The sequence below is a fragment of the Balaenoptera borealis genome, assembly GCF_965194805.1.
Source record: "Balaenoptera borealis genome assembly, chromosome: X".
NCBI lineage: Eukaryota > Metazoa > Chordata > Mammalia > Artiodactyla > Balaenopteridae > Balaenoptera > Balaenoptera borealis.
The window spans coordinates 64,408,922-64,433,003 of NC_138881.1; the positions used below are offsets into that span (position 1 = coordinate 64,408,922).

Here is a 24,082-nt window from a genome sequence, read left to right on the forward strand (position 1 = left end):
AATATTTCAATGCATATTACTAAACAATTTTCAGCTATAATGGCTTCCACAAGCATTTCGTAGCTTCTTCAGAAATCTGACTACAAAACACCCTGCATTTCAATTGATCTAATTCAACACCAAACCTGAATATCATAAATGATATCCATTCAAAATTGAAATACATCTTTAATATTTTACATCATAGAACAGTAGTGCTGAAAGGAACACTGAGGTGGTTTAATCCAATGCAATCACATTAGAATAAAGAAACAGGTCCAGAGAGGTTCACTGATTTGCCTATGGTCACATAGCTAGACAGAAACAAAGTAAGGACTAAAAGCTGTTTAAAAGCCAGATTTCTTTACTTCCTGTCCAGTGTTTCTACTCCATATTTGTAACTGTACTGCTGCCCAGTCTTATATAACTTGATAATCTGTCTGGGTAACTGTTTCAAATTAATTAGTGCCAAAAGGGAATTACCTAGTCACAGCATTCACTGACTAGGGCAAAATGTAATGAACCATTGAAAACAGTCATTCATTTACTTATCTTGGTTGTTTTGACTAATCTAATGGGTGACAGCATTAATGAAGGATAAATGTATGGAATCCTGGAAGAATGTGTCTCAGTCCAGAAATACCTAAGTAAATTGGCCTATCAAATTCACTGTCATTAGGACAATAAGAAATTTAACTATAATTTCAAAATGGTATGTCCTAATATTACAATTCTAGTTTAGTGTTTTAAATTCACCTCTCCTTAGTTGTTAACCAGAAACTCAGAATTTAGATTGTAAAAGTTTATTGATATGATCAAAAAGCAAACAGCCAGACATTTGGTTATCTTTGCCACTACAATGTGTCATTTTAAATAGTATTTTAAATGCATAACAAATAATATTTAAACCATTACTAGAAAAGTTGATTAAGAGTCTACTTAAGGCACTTCAGATGAAAGCTAATTTCAACATTTCCACAAAAGTAACACTATTCTAAGTGTAGTAAATCTGCTCTCTACAGATTTTAGCCAGAATGCAACTTCTCTCCTTAAAGAAGAAGAAGAATGTGCTCTTAAGAGACAAAACAAATACAGAAAAACTGTCATTCTTTCAATGTTCGTTGCAAATTATCTGGAGCTATACATTTTACATGGCAGTAATATTCCCCTGGTTAGTATGTACAAATCAGGGTATATTCACACAAGTCTCATAAGAATCACAGCATAAAGTTACTTGGCCTGAGAGAAGTACAAGAACAGCAGATAAGGAATCCAGAATCATACAATTTACAGTGGAGCAACAAAAACAGGCTCCACTAGAGAGTAAATATCCCCTCACCCACCAAATCTACTAACAAAAACAAAAACAAAACCCCCACATACAACATGTCTTCTTAGGCAATTATATCCATCTCTTTCTTCAAACCTCTATTATATAAGACTTCCAGACCACGTGGGAGAGATATTAGATGGTAAATAGTAGCAGGCAGTCACAGTATTATTTTAATGTAATAATACTTCTAAGATTTCTTAAAATTTTTTTTTCATTATCAGAATTCTCATATTTCCATTAATAGTGGCATTTCTGGATACTCTTTATAGCTATGGGGGAGGTTATAGCTAGATCTAATGATAACCATCAACTTTCATTCTTCACAGAAATTTGGTTAGCACATACAGTTATTTTCACTGACAGAAAAAAAGATAAAACTCAAAACTTCTTCAAACGATTACTTTGTTCTCCACTTAAAGTGAGAAAATGAAGGCTAAAATAATAGCAAAAAACAGAACAGCTTTCAAGAAACATTTACTTTCTATTCACAGGCAACAGCTTAATATTTCATGATTTTATTTTCCCAATCTAGGGGAGTCCTTTTCCTAAACACAAGGGTTAATGAAATATGTTGCAACTGTAATACAGATATCAACTTAACCAGATGAACCTAGCTTTTTCTCTTAGGTACAAATGAAATAAGTGATGAGCTCTAATTTGCAGAAACGTTTTAGACCATTTTAAATTTACACTGATTTTAGCACTAAGCTACATTTTTATTAGAAAGGGGCCCACCTTAAATAAAGGAAAACTAGGGAGACAGAATGAGCCTGAAATCTTTCCAAATACAGGTAGTTAATACCACACTCATGCAGAAATCATAATCCTGCATTTAGAGATACTTCTTAATGTCTACAGCTACCAAGAAGCATAGTTTGCACTGCATTTCAGGAGGAAAGATGGAGGAGGACTGGCTAGTCTTTTTTTCTAAAGTCTAGACATGTACTCTGAAGAATGGTGTTCCATTTTCAGAAGACACATAGCACATATGATTTCTCTGCCCAAAAGGAAAGATGTGCAAAGTATACACATCCATGCAAAGATGGAAAAGTTAAGAATGGATTCTTGATGTTGTTATCAGAACTGCCCCCCACACATTTGGATAAGATAATAAAAAATCAGATGGTCAAAAGTTAACTAAAGCAGTTTTGAACCTTGTTGTAACTAAAATGAAGTAGTAGTTTAAAATTTTTTTTAAAATATTTAATTCCACAAAGTTTACTGGGAAGGGAAGGTTAAGAGGAGAATCATATCCAAATACTTCATGATTTTGATGGAAAATTGCTTCTTAAGGCACTATACATCTTCTTTGGTTAAATGATTAACTATTTTAATCACTTGAAAAAAAGAGGTAATACAAAATACACAAATTGCATTCTTCTCTTCACACACACGTTTTTCATTTTTCAATTTCCATTACTCCAGTGTCTACATATCTCTGGAATCCTTTTCAACTCATCAGAAAGCTGAAACAAAAATATATACCAATCTATTAGTCTGTGAAAGAAAAGTAGTCTTTACTTCTAATAAATATCTTGATTTTTTCAGATCAAAGAACGTTTGGGTACATGTATAATAAACTTTGAGTATCAATCACAAAAAGTGAGAAACACTGAGATATTGAGGTAGTCTTAGGAGAAAAGGAAATAGAAATAACTTTGAGTTAAAATATCTCCTGGAGACACCAATTAATAACTGAATCAACCACGGTGATCAAATAAGTAACAGAAGTCCCAGCTTCTGGGGAGCAGAAGATTACCCTTGCATCCCAGCTAGTATTCTATAGGGGATAAATTATTTTAAAATATACATACACAGAAGAATAAAAGTATAAAGCTGGAGGATTATAAGTCCAGGATCAAAGTTCTAGTAGGTTTTGGTCTTAAAATTAAATAAGTTTGCAGAAAATGCAAAAGATTAAGTTGTTCACTAATCAAAATGCATTTAGGAATGTTACAATATAATGAACTGATCAGGGAGTGTTTCAAAATTACCTACTAAAAACTTGTGTTAAAAATACGAAGAATGAATGTGTCTCAAAAATATCACTTGATATATTTCACCTTTAGTGTTCATAGTCGGTTATACAACAGGACAATGTTGTATTAAAAGAATAGGAATTATAGTAAATGGCACTCAGACTATAAAACTAACTCACAACATTCCCCATTGTGTACTGGTACATTTATTTTGGCTAGTAACAGAATAAAACCAAGAACTTATAACCAGGAGAATAATGTCTTCCCTGAGCCTTAGAGATCTCTATGAACATTTCAAGCCAATTAGACCTTCTTAAACACTCTTTCTTATTATACACTCTACAAACTGGATTCTAATCAAATATTCTGTTTATGCCAGCTAAAGAGCCTGAAAAGTAGAGTGAGAAGTTTTAAAAAACATTAGAAAAATAATTCTGTCCTCAAAAACACGTAAAGTATGCAGACAAGGAACTGTATGAGTAGATAGGGTATAAAATGTTCTAATCATTATGTGTTTGATAGATTTCTAGGTTAAATTAGGTGAAGTCAGAATAACCCTGAATGATGTTCCTGAGAAATTACAGGCTATTGTTCATTATATCATAATTATTTTAATTTCTATAAGCAACATACCTAAATTAAAGCCTACCTCTTTGCTTTAGAAGCTAGAGTAATTTGGCGATACAGTCAAAAAAATTATAAAGCAACATCAACTCTAATGATTGTAAGTATAGATAATCACTATATAAATGAAAAATAATCATACCTATATGGATATCCATGATATTTAGATCTGAAAATAGAGAGCATCCAACTGAAGAATAATACAACGAGTCCAATACCAGCCACACACATTACTGCAGAAAAATAAAAGGAGAGTAAAATGAGCATGTTAAGCATAATAAAGAGCAAGAGCATAACTTGTAGGCTATACTTCCAAGAGTAAAAAGCAAGGGCTTTAATTTACTGGTAAATCTAAACTGTACAACAAATTTCATCCCCATTCTTATATCTTCAGCAGTCTGCCTTCTCCTTTAATTTGCTCCATTACAATATAATAGAATAGTTCCATTTACATACTTGTGTAATTTAATTGTATGAAATAATGAATTTCATTAAAGCCATCACAGTCAAGAATTTAGTGTTAAATACACTGTTTTATGACTGACAAGAAAATAACTCACTCACTTATTAAACTTCTTTTAAATCCTTAGTATGGCCTTATTTATTATTGAGAAATATTCACTTAAAGACATCTGGCAATATCATTGTGAAAGCCTTACTTGAAAGTATTTTATTCATTCACCAGTAACTACACTGCTTGTATGAGGAACTCCTTCAACATGGATTCCTCATTTGAATTATGAGGGGAAAAAACCCGCCCAGATTCCTAGCCCTAAATTCATAGCTCTCTCCATTAATCCCACATGCTCTGGTTTAGCATAGTAGTTACCAACCTTAACTCTAGATGCTGACCCTACAATGCTCAAGTATGATTCACATAACATGAGGCTCTTTGAGTCCCTGGACTAAGACTGGCTAAGAAGCATAGAGGGAGGGGTGTGGGAAAGCATGTGTGCTACAGCAATGGAAGCTCCAGGGAAACTGGAGCTCCATATTTATTGGCCGATACTAAAAACAACTTTTAGTTTTGTTATACTTAGAGAATAACTTTTTCCTTTAAAAATTTTCACACAATATGATTAGGGGCCAAAATGTAAATGTTAAACATATTTTTTCTGAGTATTAACACATGCTCTTTGGAGAAGTCTTTTTTTTTCCCTAATCAAATGCACACATACATGTATATATACAGTTTCACTCTGAATATATATTTGTATTCTACTTTTTTCACGTATCTAAGAGTGCTTCAGGTAGTTCTTGGTACATAATAGGTGCTAAAGAAATATTTATTATTACTATTTGTGACTATTTCATTAAGTTAGAATCTTAGAAGTAGATCAAATTGTGACTATTTTAATATATGTCACCAAAATGTTTTACAATTTAAATTCATGCCAGCAGTGTAGTACCCAGATGGCCTTTCCCCAATAATGAATACTGAAATAGGCAATTTTTCAAAAGTCAGGAATGAAAGGATGTATATTGACTGGATGAAAAATTGTTACATTAGTTCTATTTTTCTAATATGTAAAAATTCATTTCAATTCAGCAAAATACGTATCTCCCAAATTTAAAATCCAATGTCATCACCTTTTTTCTAGAAGTAAATAGATTTATTAACCTAGGTTAATTTTGATGACATTTAACTCTTTAACCATAAAAAGAAAACTCTTAGACTGATTTCATGTTAAGTAAAGTAAATTACATTGTTTACATTTCTTGGTAACAAATATCAGTGTGTGAATATTCTAATATATAAAAAGTCTATGCAAACCAGTAGGAAAAGGAATAAGACTCTAATACGTAAATGGTAAAAGACAAAAAGACATTTTACAGAAGGGAAAGCACAAACAGCTAATAAACATCTAAGAAAATATTCAACTATACTAATAACCAAAGAAGTACAAAATAATATATTTCCCCCTTATCTGATTAACAAATATACACATACACATTTTTAATGAGGTTATCTAATGTTGATAAAGTTACAGTGAAACAAGCATTCTGAAATACAACTGGTAGGAATCTAAATTATTAAAACATTTGGGGAAAGAATTTGGCATCATCAGCTTAAAACATCAAGATAATTGAAAATACTCATACATAGGACCACACAGTCATTCTACTTTAAGGAATTACTATGAAAGAGGATAAAGTTTAATATGCACCATAATAGTCACTAAATAAGTATTATAATGAAAGTTAGGAAAAAAGTAAACACTTAACAAAATCAGAATGGTTAAGTAAATTACAGTATAGACTATAAATTAAAAATTATGTATGGGAAAGTATTAGTGAAATATTTTAACTCTGGTTAAAAAGGGGTGGTATAAGATTCAAAGTATTATACATACAGTTGAAAAGATGTTTTTACAAATGGAAGGAACTTATATTACGTTAAAATTATTAGCTTTTCAATGGTGGAATAATGGGTAACTCTCCTCCGAAATGTTTCATTCTCCTATTTTCCCCCACATTTTCTACAATGAGCACATATTACTTTTATAATAGTAAATAAGTAAAATAATATAACTAAGAGGGGAAGTGATTAAAAGGACATTCTTTTTTCTGTATTAAAGGCAGAATTGCTACATTTTGGCATATGATATGACTTACTCTTTCGCTTTCCAATATCCATGTCAGATGTAGCAGCTTCACATAAAAGCACCATCCCCAAGGTAACCCCACCATCTTAGAAAAATTGTTTAAGGAGAAATTCACACAGACAAAAATGACATACAACTTTAATATTCCTAGAATAATATAGAATGAATAAATATATAAACCTTCTATTCTCAATTACAAAAAATTATAACTACGCAATCTGGTGTCTACATAGTATGACAATTATTTACTATGAAGATATAATAAAAAAATTAAGGTTAGAAAATTACTTTATTTGAACAAATAAAAACTGATATTTTAAACAAATGTCTGATATTTGTTTTTAAATACTGTCTGATATCAGTATTTAAAACTGATATTTAAACTCATAGGTGAAATATGAGTTTTCCTCTAAAACTGTACTTTGAAATAAACTTCTGGAACATTCTTCCAACTATTGTGCCAATCTCATACACATTTTAAAAAATTAAATAGCCATTTTGAATATTTCAACCACCCTCCAAAAAAGAACACACTTGAAATGTACACCATTTAAAGAATAGCAACTAATTTTTATTTGAAAAATAACTTACCAAAATTTTCCAGAATTTCAACAATTAACCTTTAAAGCACAAATTACTACTAAACTACCTAAATTGTCCTATTCTAATAAAAAGAGAAAATCCTGCGAGCCATAACCTCACTTTTATTCAGCTTAATATAGAAGCTATATAAATACAAAATAGACTTACTCGTGCAAAAGGTAACACATGGCATGGAAGAACAGTAAAATAAGAAAAATCACATTTTGAAACAAATAGAATGTGTTCTAGTAGAAAAGAGAGATTCACCCTGCAGTTTGGTGAATACAAACAGCAGTTTAAAATGCTCATATTAATTATGCATATACATATGCACATTGTATGCTACCTCATGTGGGTATAATTAAACAGAAAGGGACATAAACTCATTCATGTTTTTTGTTGCTTAGCCAAGTTGTCTTCTCCAGCGATTATTTTTTTTCTTACGAGGGTTCTTTGTATGCATGTAAGCATAAAGACTGATCATTTCTATAGGCTTTGGCTATAGGTACTCTGATTAATGGTTGAGACTTTTGTTTTTGGAATGGTTTGTTTCTGTATCATGGTCTATGAGCTTTCCATCTTACAGTATACCACCAAGGTCCAGCTATCAAGAGCTATGATGCACTTCCATATGTATTGTTTCATTTCATTTATAGACTCTTTAAACTTTTACTATTATACTTTTACTGCCTGTTATAGGGAGGCACTATTAGTTGGAGTCACAAAGTTAGAGGAAATACAGACCATTCCTTGGACAAGTTTACACTCTAGTGGGGGGATACAAACAATAAATAATAAATAATTACATAATCATGATGACATGTTACCCTGAGAGAACTAAATAGAAAATAGAGGAGGTGGTATTCCATAACATACAGGAACTAGGCTATTAAACGAGCTACTAGGGGGACTTCCCTGCTGGTGCAGTGGTTAAGAATCTGCCTGCCAATGCAGGGGACACAGGTTTGATCCCTGGTCTGGGAAGATCCCACATGCCGTGGAGCAACTAAGCCTGTGCTCCACAACTACTGAGCCTGCGCTCTAGAGCTCACGCACCACAACTACTGAAGCCCGTGCGCCCTAGAGCCCACGTGCCACAACTACTGAGCCTGTATGCTGCAACTAGTGAGCCCGTGTGCCGCAACTACTGAAACCCGCGCAATCTAGGGCCTGCGTGCCGCAACTACTGAGCCCATGTGCTGCAACTACTGAAGCCCACACACTTAGAGCCCATGCTCCGCAACCAGAGAAGCCACAACGAGAAGCCCCTGCACCGCAATGAAGAGTAGCCTCCGCTCGCCGCAACTAGAGAAAGCCTGCGTGCAGCAACAAAGACCCAACACAGCCAAAAATAAATTGAAAAAAATTAAATTAAAAAAATTAAATAAAAGAAATAAACGAGCTAGTAGGTTTGGGGTTCAAGATGGCGGAGTAGGAGGATGTGAGCTCACCTCCCCCAACAAACATATCAAAAATACATCTAAATGTGGAATAATTCTCATGGAAACATAACTGGACACTGGCAGAAGAAATCCTATACAAGCAAAACTGAAAGGAAGATCTCCATTTAACCGGGTAGGTCAGGAAAAAAAAGGCGTCGGGTCAGGACCTACCCCTCCTGGAGGGATCTGTAAGGAAGAGAAGGTCCACATGGGCGGATCCTCACCCTGGGGAGCGAGCAGGTCATGTCACAATCTGGGCATCCCAGTCTTTGCCTGCTAGGAAATCTGCTGGGACAGACAAAAGGGCTAGAGAAGCTTAGACTCTACTTGCAAGGAGCACACGAGTGATGGCTTGCTAACCATCAGGGCAGAGTGAGCCCTGCACTGATGTCTGTCACCACACCACAGTCCCAACCTGAAGGGGTGGACACCCTGGCTGTGCTCACTCCACCCTACAGCCTGGCGCGAGATCTGGGCAAAGACTTGGTCTATCTACGCAGAGACAGACCAGGTTGCCTAGGGTGGTACCACAAGAACATGCAGCAGCTAAGTGCTGAAATCTCAGGAAGACAGGCCCTGGGAGAGGACTCATCTAGCTATGCAAAGACTGCCTGGAGGGCCTGGGGTGTGGTCCAGCTGTACACAGTTGTTCCTATTGCAGTGGCACCTAGGCTCTGCCAACTCCACACCCTAGCTTAGCCCTAGATCTGGGGCAGACAGGTCCTGGGAGAAGACTGCCACAGAGGCAGCCCAGATCTCTCATGGCAGTGCAGCCACCTCAATTCCTGCAGCCACAATGCTCCAACCCCCACAGCCTTGAACTAGATCTGGGACAAACACAACAAAGGGACGCAATCTTGTACTGCTTCGGAGCGGAACTGTGGATAGCTACACAGGCAGCACATAAGTCCTCTGTGACTGCATAGGCCTCACTTGCTTCAGCAATCACCTTTGTTGGGGCAGGGCATGGATTCAAGGGCAATGGAGCCTGATTGAACCCGACCCTCAGGGCTTCTATTCCAAGAACTGGGGAGCAGACCCTGCCCCTAACAGGGTAGGGACAGCCATGGAGCAGAAAGGAAGCCCACCTCATATCCTGCACAGTCTCTAGATAGTCCAACACCAACCACAACCCCCATCAAGGGGATAATGACCAGCACACTCTGAGGAAAGATGTGGCTGGCATCCACACCAAAACCACCCTCGCAGCAAAAACGTTGGACACACACAGTCTATACCGGGATGCTCCCACTTAAAAACACCCCTTTAAGACCACAGTAGATAACTGTTTCTCCTGAAATCATAGAGACAGAGAATGTTAAGTAAAATGAAAAGGCAGAGGAACTACTCCCAATTAAAGAACAAGAGAAATCCCCAGAGAAAACAAATAATGAAACAGAGCTCACCAGTCTACTAGACCCCAAGTTCAAAAAGGTGGTAATAAAAATAACTGAATTAAGAAAGATTATCGATAGAAATGCAGATCATTATAACAAGGAACTAGATAAAGAAAGGATTCTAAAGGCAGCAAGAGAAAAACAGTCAGTTACAAGGGAACCCCCATAAGGCTATCAGCTGATTTCTCTGCAGAAACTTTTCAGGCCAGAAGGGAGTGGCATGATACACTCAAAGTCCTGTAAGGGAAAAACCTGAAATCAGGAGAGCCAGCAAGATTATCATTTAGAATAGAAGGAGAGAGAAAGAATTTCTCAGACAAGCAAAAACTAAAAGAATTCAGCAATACTAAACCTACCCTAAAAGAAATATTGAAGTGTCTTCTCTAAATAGAAAAGAAGCAAGGATCTATAGGAAAGGGAAAACCACAACAGTAAAGGCAAATACATAAAAGGGTTTAAGATCACTTAAATAAACCAGTACATAGATTTAAAAAACAATTTAAAAAATTTTAAAAGTGACTGTAACTACAGTAAACAGTAAAAGGTTAAGCATGAAGATGTAAAACAGGACATCAAAATCACAAAATGTGGGGGAGGGGAGTATATGCATATAATTGAATATATATATATATATAGCGTAGGCCGAAAGGTTCGTTTTTCCATAAGATGGCTCTAGTAGCACTTAGTTGTCTTTAACTTCATTTGAAACAATTTTGTTAGACTGTATGTGACAGCTGTCATATCAGCGTGCATTTAAAAAAAACTTATCAAAATTGGTGAATTTTTGTGTAACCATTTTAATATTGAAGATGGGGGGAAATAGCAACATTTTCAGCATATTATGCTTTATTATTTCAAGAAAGGTAAAAACGCAACTGAAATGCAAAAAACGGTTTGTGCAGTGTATGGAGAAGGTGCTGTGACTGATCGAACACGTCAAAAGTGGTTTGCGGGGCTTCCCTGGTGGCGCAGTGGTTAAGAATCCGCCTGCCAAAGCAGGGGACACAGGTTTGAGCCCTGGTCCAGGAAGATCCCACATGCCATGGAGCAACTAAGCCTGTGTACCACAACCACTGAGCCTGCACTCTACAGCCCACAAGCCACAACTACTGAGCCCGTGCGCCCTAGAGCCCGTGCTCTGCAACAAGAGAAGCCACCTCAATGAGAAGTACGCGCAGCGCAATGAAGAGGAGCCCTCACTCGCTGCAACTACAGAAAGCCCGCGTGCAGCAACGAACACCCAATGCAGCCAAAAATAAAATAAATAAATTTATAAAAACAAAAAAAGTGGTTTGCAAAGTTTCGTGCTGGAGATTTATCGCTGGATGATGTGCCACGGTCGGGTAGACCAGTTGAAGTTGATAGCAATCAAATCGAGACATTAAGTGAGAACAATCAACGTTATACCACGTGGGAGATAGCTGACATACTCAAAATATCCAAAACAAGTGCTGAAAATCATTTGCACCAGCTTGGTTATATGAATCGCTTTGATGTTCGGGTTCCACATAAGTTAAGCAAAAAAAAACCTTCTTGACCGTATTTCCACATGTGATCCTCTACTGAAAAGTAACGAAAATGTTCCGTCTTTAAAACATATTGTTACAGGCAATGAAAAGTGGATACTGTACAACAATGTGGAACAGAAGAGATCGTGGGTCAAGCGAAATGATCCACCACCAACCACACCAAAGACCAGTCTTCATCCAAAGAAGGTGATGTTGTGTATATGGTGGGATTGGAAGGGAGTCCTCTATTATGAGCTCCTTCCGGAAAACCAAACAATTAATTCCAACAAGTACTGCTCTCAATTAGACCAACTGAAAGCGGAACTTGATGAAAAGCGTCCAGAATTAGTCAACAGAAAACGCATAATCTTCCATCAGGATAACGCTAAACCGCATGTTTCTTTGATGACCAGGCAAAAACTGTTACAACTTGGCTGGGAAGTTCTGATTCATCCGCCCTATTCACCAGACGTTGCACCTTCGGATTTCCATTTATTTCGGTCTTTACAAAATTCTCTTAATGGAAAAAATTTCAATTCCCTGGAAGACTGTAAAAGGCACCTGGAACAGTTCTTTGCTCAAAAAGATAAAAAGTTTTGGGAGGATGGAATTATGAAGTTGCCTGAAAAATGGCAGAAAGTAGTGGAACAAAAGGGTGAAGACGTTGTTCAATAAAGTTCTTGGTGAAAATGAAAAATGTGTCCTTTATTTTTACTTAAAAACCGAAGGTACTTTTTGGCCAACCCAATATATATGAATCTATGTACGAAACAGAAACAGACTCATAGACATAGAAAACAAACTTATGATTATGAAAGGGGAGAGGGAGGGAGGGACAAATTAGGGTTATGGGATTAACAAACACAAACTACTATACATAAAATAGATAAGCGACAAGGATTTACTGTATAGCACAGGGAATTATATTCAATATCTTGTAATAACCTATAATGGAATATAATCTGAAAAAAAACTGAATCAGTATGTTGTACACCTGAAACTAACACAAATATTGTAAATCAACTATACTTCAATAAAAAAATAAAAGAGCCAGTAGAAGAAAGTACATTATATGTGATGAAGGCAAAGATATTTGTATAAAATGAACCATAAGTATAGAATTGTGGAAAAATGTTTGTTACTTTGATTATTATTGTCCAAGCTATACTTAAACAATTTCTTTGCCGACTGAATTAGCAGTTTAAAAAAATAATACATAACGATGGTTAGGACTTGCCAGGGAAAGCAGGGCACGTATATATTTCTGGCAGCAAACCTCCCTACCCACCCGCCTTTTTTTTTTGGCCGCACTGAGTGCTATGTGGGATCTTAGTTCCCTGACCAGGGATTGAACCCGCACCCCCTGCAGTGGACGCACAGAATCTTAATCACTGGACCGCCAGGGAAGTCCCTCCTACCCTTAAATTTAAGCAAAAGCCTTTTGGAAGACAATTTGGACAAAACACGAAGAGCAACAGACAGGTTTACACACTTTGTTTCATACTTCTGGAAATTCAGAGATATGCCAATTACTATTTTTTTTTTTTTTGGCTGTGCCACGTGTCTTGCAGGATCTTATTTCCCTGACCAGGGATCGAACCTGGGCCCCCAGCAGTGAAAGCCTGGAATCCTAACCACTGGACCACCAGGGAATGCTGTCAATTATTTTTATACCCAAGAAAACATTCTTTCCAATATTCACCAATAGGAGAATAATTGAATTATGATATATCCATTATAAAGACATTGATAATGATGACTATTTTTCCTTTTCCTTGCCAATATTTTCTTATTGCTCTGTAATTCTCATGCACTTTTATAACTTTGAAGGCCATATACAATTTATTAAATGCTTATAATACATTAAAAAACCAAACTGTGTGTGAAGTATGTCTGTAACTATAAAAAATGGAACTCCTCTTAGTCATCTAGATGATGGGATGACAAGGTAGGGCAAATGACATTACCATCAAGTCACTGCGCAGATTCTCTAACAGCCTGGGCTACAACTGATTCCAATATATCAATGTAAGGACCCCTTGGCTGAGAAGCACAACTCGAGGAACATTACATTTATTCACCTTGTTGATTTGCTCCGCAGAGTCACTGTTTATGCATTCAGGTGGGTAAACTATGATCAGTAATACTAAGAAATGCAGACTGCTACCTATCTGATATCACTGTTACCTATTCTTGCAGCTTACAGAGACATCAATTTTCAGATGTGAGAAAGTAAAAATCTGCCCTGCCATCCGAGAGGATGGACCAACACACATATAAAGTAGCTGCACAGTTTACAGGAAATAATATTTCTCCCTAGGACATGCTGCAGCTGTAAAATGTCAAAATAAACCCTGTCTTTGAGTAACTACAGCTTTCATACTCAACGAGGAACCTTGTTCTCTAAAATCGTAGACTGATTCAAATTATATCAGTAAGAAGGAAACATTCCATTCTTGACTGGAGGATCTAAGTTACTCAATTTACAAGTACAATTTCTAAGTAGCCTCAATTTACAACCAAAGTACAGAGCTTTAAAAAAGGAGTTTCTGGGTTTCCCTGGTGGTGCAGTGGTTAAGAATCCACCTGCCAATGCAGGGGACACGGGTTCGAGCCCTGGTCTGGGAAGATCCCACATGCTGCAGAGCAACTAAGACTGCAAGCCACAACTACTGAGCCCATGTGCCACAACTACTGAAGCCCACACGCCTAGAGCCTGTGCCCTGCAACAAGAGAAGCCACTGCAACGAGAAGCCCACACACTGCAACAAAGAGTAGCCCAGCTTGCCACAACTAGAGAAAGCCTGCATGCAGCAACGAAGGCCCAACGCAGACAAAAATAAATTAATTAATTTAATTTAAAAAAAAAGGAGTTTCTGAAGAGAAATTCCCAAATTTATCTGAACGGTGTAGTTTCCAGGAAACAGAACCCTGGGTCCACTTCACAGTCCAGACCTGATTCTGATCCCTTTACACTTAGCCTGGCTTTGCTTTGAGCTCATCAAAACATTGCTTCATTTACATTTCATCTAAGCTCCACCTTTCCTTAAATCCTATAACAACTCTATCTTTCCTTAGGTAAGATATCCCATGGTCCCTCTGATTTGTAGTCTCCTTCGTAGCAATGATCCAATAAACTTGGCTTTATCAGACTTGCAGGTTTGTCCCTGGTGGTCTTTAGCTGATCAGGCTAAGACAGATGACACAGTAATATGATTCCAAAGATATTATGACTTGCACTAATAAGAGAGCAGCCTCAACCAAATGCTGTAGAATGTGAGAAAACAGACAAATTAAAATGTGGCACCAAGAACTTATTGTAAAGAGGATACTAAACAGAAGAACAATGTGTGTTTCAGCTACAAACTGGGCTTGACTGCTTCCATGGATATAATTCTGGGGGAAAAAAGGACAAAATTTAATCTTTAAATATACATTAAATTTTGGTGATTTAATCCTAAAATTGACTACTTTCAAACACTATGAAATTAATAATTCACCTGATGTATATAAGCATTGGATCTGTGGATTAATAATTCACCTGATGTATGTAAGCATTGGATCTGTGAATTAATAATTCACCTGATGTATATAAGCATTCATCAGTAAAAAGTTTGATTAAAATGAAAGCTATTTCTGTGTTATTTATTATTTATTTGTACTTATTCACTGTACTTATACTATGTTTTCAACAACAGAATATATGAGAAAACTAGTTTTTCAGTGTAGAAGACCATGAGGTACAGTAAAATAAACTCCATGAAAACAGGGACTACGTTTTTCTTATCACTATACCTAGTAATACCTAGTACAGTGCCTAGAAAGGATAGATGCTCAAGTACTTGATCGTCTATTATTCTATTTAGTTGAAGGCTAACTTTCATTCTTAGCCAGCTTACTCAAAAGAACTACCAAATGGGATAAGGAACTTCCCACTTTTAAGAGTACTGCACAGCTTTTTAGCAATTGAACCTCATTAATACAAAGAGATTGAAAAGTCAAAACTAAATCTAGTTCCTTCATACACTGGCACTGATCTCACAGGATAATAATAACTAAGGTTAACTTTGGTATAAGATGAAAAGAAATCCTGGACTTTCCCTTACCACATGTCCTGTGTGGGGATTCTTATGAGCATATGGTGGTCCTCTTATATGGTTCCACATTTGACCAGATGTCATAGCAAGCACAAAACACTAGGAAACAAAAAGTAATGAAATACTCATATAACATGGTGTAGCTGTTCCCACCTTGATTAGACTCAAAGGTGTATGAAAAGTGCACCCTCTCAAGTAATATATGAAATAAATTTTTCAGATAAATGATAAAAGATAAAAGGCTTATATTTCATCACAAGGATCACAAGAATCAATAATATTTACTTTGAAAGGAAAACACTGTTTTAAAATTATAAATAAACTGATACAAGTTTAAAATTGAATATTGAAAAGCGTTTTAGAAGAATATTTTCAAAAGAATTGGGGATTTTCATAGGGGTGACAGTCTTTCAGGTTGAATAAAAACTGGCTACAATGAGTTCCTTCAAGCTCTGGCCATCCTAATGAGATAATGGAGGAAACAAACTGATTTTAAGGTATAAAATAAAAATATATAAAATCTTTTCCCACAGGTAAGAAATAAACAAAATGCCACCTAACAATGTAATATTAGTTTTATTCAAGCAATTTTTCTTCTAAAATTCACTTACCAGAGCCGCAAAAGCCCATCCAGTTTTATTAAAGAGAAATTCCATATTGCTTCTTCGAAGATACACAAGTCCACCAATAACAGCCAAAAGCAATCCCAACATAAGGGGACCAGCATAATTTGGGGGTCTAATTACTCTAATCTAATGGAAAGGAGAGAAAAACACTTTAAAGTATGAAATTTATCCATTAATTATACAGTTCAAAATACTTTGAAATGAAAGCAATCAAAATTAGTGTGGTCATTTTCAAGAAAAATTACACTTTTTCTTTTCATCCTAATGAAAACAGTCTACAGTGTACCCTAAAATGGGATGGATACAATATTCTCTTTAACCACAACATAACATCTTTTATTTATCTATTTATTTATTTTTGCTTTTTGAAAGACTTTTTCACAACATAACATCTTTTAGATTAAGAAGAATTCGCCAAGTACAACTAGATAGTCCATGGACTTAACAAGGACAAAAGAGTGGTTTCCATGCTGAACTGACTACGTAATAGAGGATGTTTTGTAATGTCAATCTTTCATCAGGATGATTCTGTTAAATGCTACTTATGAAGGAACTGACAAACTATCACTACCTCAGTGATATGGGGACAAAACCAATTAGGACCTCCCAGAAAGATTCAAAGTGGATAATGACAAAGTAACTTTCTACTGTACAAAGCAAGGAAACTTACATTGACATCAGTTCTGTCAGCAATCCACCGGGCAATCTGCTCAGCTGAAAATCCACGCACCTGCAACTCATATGTATCACCCCGTTTGGGTTTCCCTTTTGCAGGAAAGTTGATGAAAGTTGGAGCTGAATTCATGTTTAGCTGAATAAAAAGTATGGTATGAAAATATAAATTACCAAGAAAATAATCTTAACAGCAAATACTATCTTGAAATTTAGGCATTTTACAAAGATGAGGAAGCCCAGGTTTAGGTAGGTTAAGTGATTCGCCTAAGGAAAGTGATAAGTGATGGAGACAGGATTCAAACCGAAGGCTGCTTGTGACCTTAACTAGTACACTTTACTTACCAAATATAAATTCCTAGCTAAGAAACCAACATTTTACTCCTATAGAATGGAAAATTTCCCATACCACAATCACTTTAATCTGTTCAGAGATTATGCAAAACATAATACATTTATGAGAACTAAACTTGTCTCATGTAGCTTAGGTAAGCTCCAAATAGAGCACATTCTCTATTTTTTTTTGGCCGTGACATGTGGCACGTGGGGCCTGAGTTCCCTGACCAGGGATGAAACTTGCACCCCCTGCAGTGGAAGTGCAGTGTCTTAACCACTGGACCACCAGGGAAGTCCCCTAGAGCACATTCTCAATTTGGAGGAAACAAAATCAGGATAAGAGAGTGCTCTATTGTAGTGAAAACCAATAAGAAATGGTAACCAATATGAGAAATAGTCAATTCTAAAAGGTTCATAAATGTTTAGTGATAAGCATCACATTTCTCTGTTCTCTGTCATGAGACCATGGTACTCTTAAAAAGATAACACTGGAATTGCTAAGGTAAAGAACCTATGACCTACTCATCCGCATTATATCTTTCCTGACGTGATATAACTATACTTGTGAAAATAAAAAGTCTAAGTCCAGGGAAAAGATGTTGACCAACAGATGCAAGCATTCAGGTCCCCTCAGCAGGTAACCCTTTAATGGAGATTGGCTTGTATAAAACAATTATAACTTACGACATCAACCAATAAAATAACCCACTCCCTTGCTTTGATTCTATACTTATTACAGTAACCCTTCTAACAGTAATAGTTTTAGATATTCTCATAAGGGGAGAGGGTATACTGATAGTGGACATGATTATTTTGGTCTCCTTGGAAGTAAAATATGGTGAATTGGTGAATTAAAAGATTAGGTCTTTGGTTACCAATGTCCATGGATTTTTATGGTTTGGTGAGTATACACAAAGTCTGAAGAGCTAGATAAATTCTGGCTACACTGTTAAAAATTCAATTTGAGTCTGCAAAACTTAAGAACCACACCCTGGATAGTGTTCACGCCACCAAACTGCTGCCCAAACTTTAGGCCAAACTCTTCACTATTTGTTTAGCTATACAGCAGTTCCCACTTGTCTGCAGTTTCACTTTCCAGAGTTTCAGTTACCCATGGGCAACTGCAGTCTGAAAATACTAAATGGAAAATTCCAGAAATAAACAATTCAAAAATTTTTAATTGCAGACATTCTGAGCAGTGTGATGAAATCTCTCGCCATACCACCCAGGATGTGAATCATCCCTTTGTTCAGCATATCCCACCCATTAGTCACTTAGTGTTGGTTATCAGATCAACTGTCGTGGTACCACAATGTTTATGTTCAAGTAACCCTTATTTTACTTAATAATGGCCCCCATAGAGGGAACTTTCCGCAACATAATAAAGGCCATATATGACAAACCCACAGCCAACATCGTCCTCAATGGTGAAAAACTGAAACCATTGCCACTAAGATCAGGAACAAGACAAGGTTGCCCACTCTCACCACTATTATTCAACATAGTTTTGGAAGTTTTAGCCACAGCAATCAGAGAAGAAAAAGAAATAAAAGGAATCCAAATCGGAAAAGAAGAAGTAAAGCTGTCACTGTTTGCAGATGACATGATACTATACATAGAGAATCCTAAAGATGCTACCAGAAAACTACTAGAGCTAATCAATGAATTTGGTAAAGTAGCAGGATACAAAATTAATGCACAGAAATCTCTTGCATTCCTATACACTAATGATGAAAAATCTGAAAGTGAAATTAAGAAAACACTCCCGTTTACCATTGCAACAAAAAGAATAAAATACCAGAAATAAACCTACCTAAGGAGACAAAAGACCTGTATGCAGAAAATTATAAGACACTGATGAAAGAAATTAAAGATGATACAAATAGATGGAGAGATACACCATGTTCTTGGATTAGAAGAACCAACATTATGAAAATGACTCTACTACCCAAAGCAATCTACAGATTCAATGCAATCCCTATCAAACTACCACTGGCATTTTTCACAGAACTAGAGCAAAAAATTTCACAATTTGTATGGAAACACAAAAGACCCCGAATAGCCAAAGCAATCTTGAGAATGAAAAATGGAGCTGGAGGAATCAGGCTCCCTGACTTCAGACTATACTACAAAGCTACAGTAATCAAGACAGTATGGTACTGGCACAGAAACAGAAATATAGATCAATGGAACAGGATAGAAAGCCCAGAGATAAACCCACGCACATATGGTCACCTTATCTTTGATAAAGGAGGCAAGCATATACAGTGGAGAAAAGACAGTCTCTTCAATAAGTGGTGCTGGGAAAACTGGACAGCTACATGGAAAAGTACGAAATTAGAACACTCCCTAACACCATACACAAAAATAAACTCAAAATGGATTAAAGACCTAAATGTAAGGCCAGACACTATCAAACTCTTAGAGGAAAACATAGGCAGAACACTCTATGACATAAATCACAGCAAGATCCTTTTTGACCCAGCTCCTAGAGAAATGGAAATAAAAACAAAAATAAACAAATGGGACTTAATGAAACTTCAAAGCTTTTGCAAAGCAAAGGAAACCATAAACAAGACCAAAAGACAACCCGCAGAATGGGAGAAAATATTTGCAAATGAAGCAACTGACAAAGGATTAATCTCCAAAATTTACAAGCAGCTCATGCAGCTCAATAACAAAAAAACAAACAACCCAATCCAAAAATGGGCAGAAGACCTAAATAGACATTTCTCTAAAGAAGATATACAGATTGCCAACAAACACATGAAAGAATGGTCAACATCATTAATCATTAGAGAAATGCAAATCAAAACTACAATGAGATATCATCTCACACTGGTCAGAATGGCCATCATCAAAAAATCTAGAAACAATAAACGCTGGAGAGGGTGTGGAGAAAAGCGAACACTCTTGCACTGTTGGTGGGAATGTAAATTGATACAGCCACTATGGAGAACAGTATGGAGGTTCCTTAAAAAATTAAAAATAGAACTACCATACGACTCAGCAGTCCCACTACTGGGCATATACCCTGAGAAAACCATAATTCAAAAAGAGTCATGGAGCTTCCCTGGTGGCGCAGTGGTTGAGAATCTGCCTGCCAATGCAGGGGACATGGGTTCGAGCCCTGGTCTGGGAGGATCCCACATGCCACAGAGCAACTAAGCCCGTGCGCCACAACTACTGAGCCTGCGCGTCTGGAGCCTGTGCTCCGCAACAAGAGAGGCCGCGATAGTGAGAGGCCCACGCACCGCAATGAAGAGTGGCCCCCGCTTGCCACAACTAGAGAAAGCCCTCGCACAGAAATGAAGACCCAACACAGCCAAAAATAAATAAATTAATTAATTAATTAATTAAAAAAAAAAAAATTCATGTACCAAAATATTCATTGCAGCTCTATTTACAATAGCCAGGACATGGAAGCAACCTAAGTGTCCATCATCGGATGAATGGATAAAGAAGATGTGGCACATATATACAATGGAATATTACTCAGCCATAAAAAGAAATGAAATGGAGTTATCTGTAGTGAGGTGGATGGAATTAGAGTCTGTCATACAGAGTGAAGTAAGTCAGAAAGAGAAAAATAAATATGCTAACACATATATTTGGAATATAAGGAAAAAAAAAAAGGTCATGAAGAACCTAGGGGCAAGACGGGAATAAAGACACAGATCTACTAGAGAATGGACTTGAGGATATGGGGAGGGGGAAGGGTAAGCTGTGACAAAGTGAGAGAGTGGCATGGACATATATACACTACCAAACATAAAATAGCTAGCTAGTGGGAAGCAGCCGCATAGCACAGGGAGATCAGCTCTGAGCTTTGTGACCACCTAGAGGGGTGGGATAGGGAGGGTGGGAGGGAGGGAGACGCAAGAGGGAAGAGATATGGGAACATATGTATATGTATAACTGATTCACTTTGTTATAAAGCAGAAACTAACACACCATTGTAAAGCAACTATACTCCAATAAAGATGTTAAAAAAAAATAATAATGGCCCCGAAACACAAGAGTAGTGATGCTGGCAATTCAGATATCCCAAAGAGAAGCTGTAAAGTGCTTCATTGAAGTGAAAAGGTGAAAGTTCTCAACTTAATAAGGAAAGAAAAAAAATCATATGCTGAGGTTGCTAAGACCTATGGTAAGAGTGAATCTTCATGAAATTGTGAAGAAGGAAAATGAATTCATGCTGACTTTGCTGTTCCACCTCAACTGCAAAAATTACAGCCACAGTAAGTGATAAGCGCTTAATTAAGATAAAAAAGATAAATTTGTACAACAAAATATTTTGAGAGAGAGAGACCACATTCACATAAATTTATTACAGTATACTGTTTTAATTCTTCCATTTTATTATTATTGTTGCTAATCTCTAACTGTACTAATTTATAAATTAAACTTTATCATAGGTATGTATGTATGTATGCATGTATAAGAAAAAATACAGTTACATATAGGGTTTGGTACTGTCTGCAGTTTCAGTGTCTTAGAATGTATCCCCTGTGGATAGAGGGGACTACTGTACCTCCTTTGGATTTAAAATATACATATGCGTCTAAAAGAACTAGGTAATATATGAAATCCATTTCCCCTACGAAATTAAAAATAAAAAATTACAGGGTTATGAGGACCAACTCCAGTCCACTCTGGCAGCCACTATTACCATTTCTAGACCTTTCTGAATTTATTCATATACATGTGTATGTGCCAACAGAAAACATATAATATTGCTTTGTGTGTGCCTTATTTTAACACAAATGGTATCACATTAACTGTAATATTCTGCAATTTGCTTTTTATTATTCAACCATCTTTGACAGATCTATCCATGACAGTGTGTATATATATATATCGACCTCACTCTCACAGTTTATTAAGTAATTATGCTATTGTTGGTATTTTAGTTCTTTTTTTCCCTTTTTTCCCAATTAAAAATGATGTTGCAATGAACAGCCATGTACATATCTCCCTGTATACATCTAAGAGTGTTTCTCTAGAAATGGAATAATTAGTTCATAGGGCAGAAACATCTTAAATTAAAATGGATAGAGCCAACTCGCATTCAGAAGTGGCTGTACCAATTTACACTCCTACCCAGACACATAGGAAGGTATCTGTTTCCCCACATTCTTGCCAAAAGCTGATCTAATGGATGAACATTGTGTATCACCATTAATGTAATTTGTATTTCCATGATTACTAGTATAACATCTTTATACCAAATCAGCTCTGTAAAAATATCTTGCAGGCTACAGACACAATCAACAGAGTGAAAAAGCAATCAATGGAATGGGAGAAATATCTACAAATCATATGTCTGATAAGGGGCTAATATCCAGAATACATAAAGAACTCCTACAACTAAAAAACAAACAAACTGATTAAAAACTGGGCAAAGGATATGGATAGACATTTCTCAAAAAAGATATACAAATTGCCAACAAGCACATGAAAAGATGTTCTACATCACTAATCATTAAAGAATTACAAGTCAAAACCACAATGAGACACCATCTCACACTCATTAGGATAACTACTATCAAAAAATCAAAAATAATGCAAAATGGTACAGCCGCTAAGGAAAACAATATGGAAGCTACTAAAAAAAACAATAAATGGAACTACCATATGATCTAGGAATTCTACTTCTGGGTATAAATCTAAAACAACTGAAAGCAGGGTCTTGAAGAGATATTTGTATACCTATGTTGATAGCAGCATTATTCACAATAGCCAAAAGGTGGAAGCAACCCAAGTGTCCATCAACAGATGAATGGATAAATAAAATGTGGTATATGCATACAGTGCAACATTATTCAGCCTTAAGAAGCAAGGAAATTTTGATGCATGCTACAACATGGATAAACTTTGAGGACATTATCGTAAGTGAAATAAGCCAGTCACAAAAAGACAAATACTTTATGATTCCACTTATATGAGGTACCGACAGTAGTCAAATTCATAGAGACAAAGTAGAATGATAGTTGCCAGGGGCTGGAGGAAGAGGGAAAAGGAATTATTTAATGTGTAAAGAGTTTCAGTTTTACGAGGTGAAAAGAGTTCTGGAGGTTGGTTGTACAACAACCTGAATGTACTGAACACTACTGAACCACATTTAAGAATGGTTAAGATAGTACATTTCATGTTATGCCTATTTTCTCACAATTAAAAAATTTTTTAAAATCTTGTAGGCTTTGAAAATCCTTAGATGTTAAAGAGCCAAAACAAGATGTACTGTTTTTGGTAGGTACCACTTTTCATCTATGCTTAGCTTTTGTGTACTGTGGCATATGACATTGTTCTTTGGAGAAAGGTTTGAATTTCTTCCACAGATGGACACACTGCCATCCTTATACCACTAACTCTAAATATAGCTCTAAAATGGACATTGATATTAAAAGGTATTTGACGTAGAAGAAAATTGGTTTTGTATTTTTACAAATCACTAACAGAAATTCTTTATGTGTATCTTGTTAAAATAAATGGAATTACAACTTTTAATTTCCAAAACAGTCCTTGCTTTAATAGTAGAGAATGAGAAAGCAGTTTCTTAAACTCTAGAAATTGTTTCCTTTGGTCTAAAAAGGCCTAAATGCACTAATCTTTTAGGCTATAGCATGTTTTATGAATATACTGATTTTGATTTATGGAGCTGTGTGAGACTAGAATATGACCAGCATGATGACACACTGTAAAATGGAACATTAATCCATCCGTTTGACATTTACTGAACATCTATTATGTGCTTAGCACTAATAGCTACAGGATGTTGGCTCTGCCCATAAGTAAGTATATTCTAAGAGGGACTGTCAAACAACTCTAGGGTTAATTCTACTATAAGATAGACTCTGGATATATATATGTATAATAGAAATATAAGGAAAGTATTGTG

General features: G+C 36.1%; 1 protein-coding gene across 1 annotated transcript in view; it reads right to left on the reverse strand.

Annotated features, from left to right (window-relative positions):
- Positions 1 to 766: 766 nt before the first annotated feature.
- The window catches only part of MAGT1 (magnesium transporter 1), a 49,635-nt gene continuing 26,319 nt past the window's right edge, over positions 767 to 24,082 (reverse strand). Inside the window, exons 4-10 of the mRNA XM_082377446.1 lie at positions 16,844 to 16,984; positions 16,159 to 16,299; positions 15,557 to 15,646; positions 14,783 to 14,846; positions 6,532 to 6,606; positions 4,058 to 4,148; positions 767 to 2,778 (exon numbers count right to left, since the gene is read on the reverse strand). Of these exons, the coding sequence (XP_082233572.1) occupies positions 2,763 to 2,778; positions 4,058 to 4,148; positions 6,532 to 6,606; positions 14,783 to 14,846; positions 15,557 to 15,646; positions 16,159 to 16,299; positions 16,844 to 16,984 (618 nt within the window). The 3' untranslated portion in view covers positions 767 to 2,762. The remainder of the gene's footprint in view (positions 2,779 to 4,057; positions 4,149 to 6,531; positions 6,607 to 14,782; positions 14,847 to 15,556; positions 15,647 to 16,158; positions 16,300 to 16,843; positions 16,985 to 24,082) is intronic.